The 2,526-nt window shown below is 52.7% G+C and overlaps 1 protein-coding gene across 1 annotated transcript; it reads right to left on the bottom strand.

Annotated features, from left to right (window-relative positions):
• Positions 1-352: 352 nt before the first annotated feature.
• LOC125528378 (tonoplast dicarboxylate transporter-like) lies at positions 353-2,522 on the bottom strand (the record flags this gene model as incomplete). Its single annotated transcript, XM_048692860.1, has 6 exons — positions 353-614; positions 720-1,230; positions 1,327-1,422; positions 1,561-1,604; positions 1,802-2,300; positions 2,382-2,522. Coding segments are annotated over 6 exons (1,329 nt in total), but the record flags the coding sequence as incomplete, so codon positions are not given.
• Positions 2,523-2,526: the final 4 nt, after the last annotated feature.

Here is a 2,526-nt window from a genome sequence, read left to right as displayed (position 1 = left end):
GTAGGTTGACAACGTTCTTTCTTGAACCACCTATATATATTCAATTTGAGATCCAAATATCTCCGAAGCATCTCATTACAAATTCTGTGAAGAACAATCAGTTTGGCGCGTGGAGTGGATAAGGCCAGTCTATTGAGTATATTTCCCCTTCTAGGCTCCAGCGCAACACCAAATGGCAGCCATAGTTCAAAAGAAGAAGTGGCAGCCATTGTTTTGAAAGCAAAATGTCTTGGTTGAATATGGCACTGTCTGAATACTTCATGTATTGCTGCCACTGTTACTATCAGCTTAGCTTTCGGATTTCTTCCGTTCTCTGAATTATTGGAGCTTACCTGATAGACACAGTTGCCCATACAAAAATATGATCACATTGGACATATTTCGAATACATATATTTATACAGACACACCTTGTACAAAACCGTTTGCTTAATCCTATACAAAGTTACAAACCATATCCCGAACCAGCAGCAAGGTGCAGTCATGAGTCATGACATGCTGAAACTGATGTTCAACCTCAATATCCTGCCAGACCATGGTTGAAAGGTTCCACAACTTGCATCCATGATCCATGTCCCTAGCTAGGACTTTTATCCATGCCAAAAATCACTGACCCTGCATGATCAAATTAACAGTAGAAAAATGTAAGAGAGGGCAATAAGGCATCACTTGGTTACCGATGGATGGCATGGTGCTTGTGCAGGAGGCGCTGTTAATTACCTAGTGTTGGTAGCAAGACCGTCAGAGCTGCAACTCCGACGACCTTGAGGGGCAGCCCAGTGGCCACCAGATCCTTGATGGTGATGTGGCCGGTGCTGAAGCCGACGACATTCGACGGCGACCCGATGGGAAACAAGTACGACAGCTGGGCCCCGACCGCGCCGGAGATCATAAGCAGCGCCGGGTGCACCTCGATGGACTTGGCCAGTTCAGCGAACAGAGGCAGCACCAGCGTGGTGGTCGAGTCGTCGGACATGAACTCGGTGATGACCCCGCTGAAAACGCAGGCCACGGGCACGATCACCAGCGTCGGCGCGCCCTCGAGGAACCTGAGGCCGTCCGAGAGGATGCCGGTCAGGCCGCTGGTCCTGAAGCCGTCGGCGATGGCGAAGCCCGCGCCGAGGAGGAGCACGATGTTCCACTGGATCTTCCTGCACTTGTTCCAGTCCATGAGCTTCTCGCCCCCGTTCTTCCCGCTCGGGATTATGAACAGCAACGTGGCCATCATGATCTGCGTCGCAAGCGATTTGTTTGCTCCTCCATGAGATCAGGTGATACATACTGTGTATAGTAGCTCAGCAACTTTATGATTATCTTGTGCTCTTACCGTGACTGTTCCATCCCCAACTTGATCGTGGAAGAGAACTCCCCACCCAGGAATGTCATCTGTCAGGTTCCTGGTCATCCATAGCACAATTAGACCCTGCAAAGGTTATCCATTTCGATGAGTTAATGACTTGTGACCAAGTAGCAGGTCCACATTGTGTGGCAGAAAGCACACTCTTCTTTGCTAGTTAAAACTTCTATTGGCATAGAATAGCTGATTGGTAGTAGAATTTACCCCAAACACAGCCAAGACCATCTTCTCCGCGAAAGCCATTGGACCTGTCATAGAAGAGGCTAACCCCATCAGACAACTAAGCATCGCCCTGGACAATGTATTTGTGTTTTGAGCTAAAACTACTGGAACTGAAACTTGGACAAACAACTAGAGAGAGGATATGCCTTTTATAAAGGGACAATGAAAGAAGATGAGGCGAGAGAATAAAAAATGGCTACTGAAGACAAGAAAGGAAAGGTACCTAACAAGCTGAGCTCCCTTCTGAGGTGGGTTCCGTCGAGGTAGGCAGAGAGCGCCTTTCCGGTGTTGTTGGAGCAGTACATGAAGCAGAGGGTGACCCAGAGCGCCAAGAACATGGGCAGCGCCATCGGGAGGCCGAAGCTCATCCACGAGCTGAAGGTGATGGGCTCCTTCTCCGGGAAGTAGGCCGACCACATCCCCACCAGGATGATGTTCACTCCGCTGCCCGTCAGCGTGGCCATCCCGCCCACCGCCGACGCGTACACCACGCCCAGCACCACCGCCTTGGAGAAGCGCCGCACCTCCTGCTCCTCCTCCCCCTCCCCCTGGCCGGCGCCTCCGCCCCGCGGGAACCGCTGCAGGATCCCCGTCGCCACAGGCATCATCATCACCGTGCACGCCGTGTTGTGGATCCACATGCTGACGAACGCCGTCGTGCCGGTGATCCCCAGCAGCAGCAGCGACGGCCGCACCGGGTCCCCGCAGAACCGCAGCGTGATCTGCGCAATGCGTGCTGATCAGTTCAGGCGTCAAGAATTCTACTCCTAGCTGAGTGCGTGTCGGAAAAGTTGGTTATTGACATTGAGAGCGAGGCGGCGGTGGATGTGGTAGCGCTCGATGGCGAGGGCGAGGATGAAGCTGCCGAGGACGAGGGCGATGACGTCGTCCATGTACGCCTTGGCGACGGCGTCGGCGGAGGAGATGCCCAAGGCCGGGAACAGGAAG

Source organism: Triticum urartu, unplaced genomic scaffold, assembly GCF_003073215.2.
Source record: "Triticum urartu cultivar G1812 unplaced genomic scaffold, Tu2.1 TuUngrouped_contig_4829, whole genome shotgun sequence".
NCBI classification, from domain to species: Eukaryota; Viridiplantae; Streptophyta; class Magnoliopsida; order Poales; family Poaceae; genus Triticum; species Triticum urartu.
Note: the sequence above shows the minus strand (reverse complement) of the source record. Positions and strands in the feature narration are given on the sequence as shown.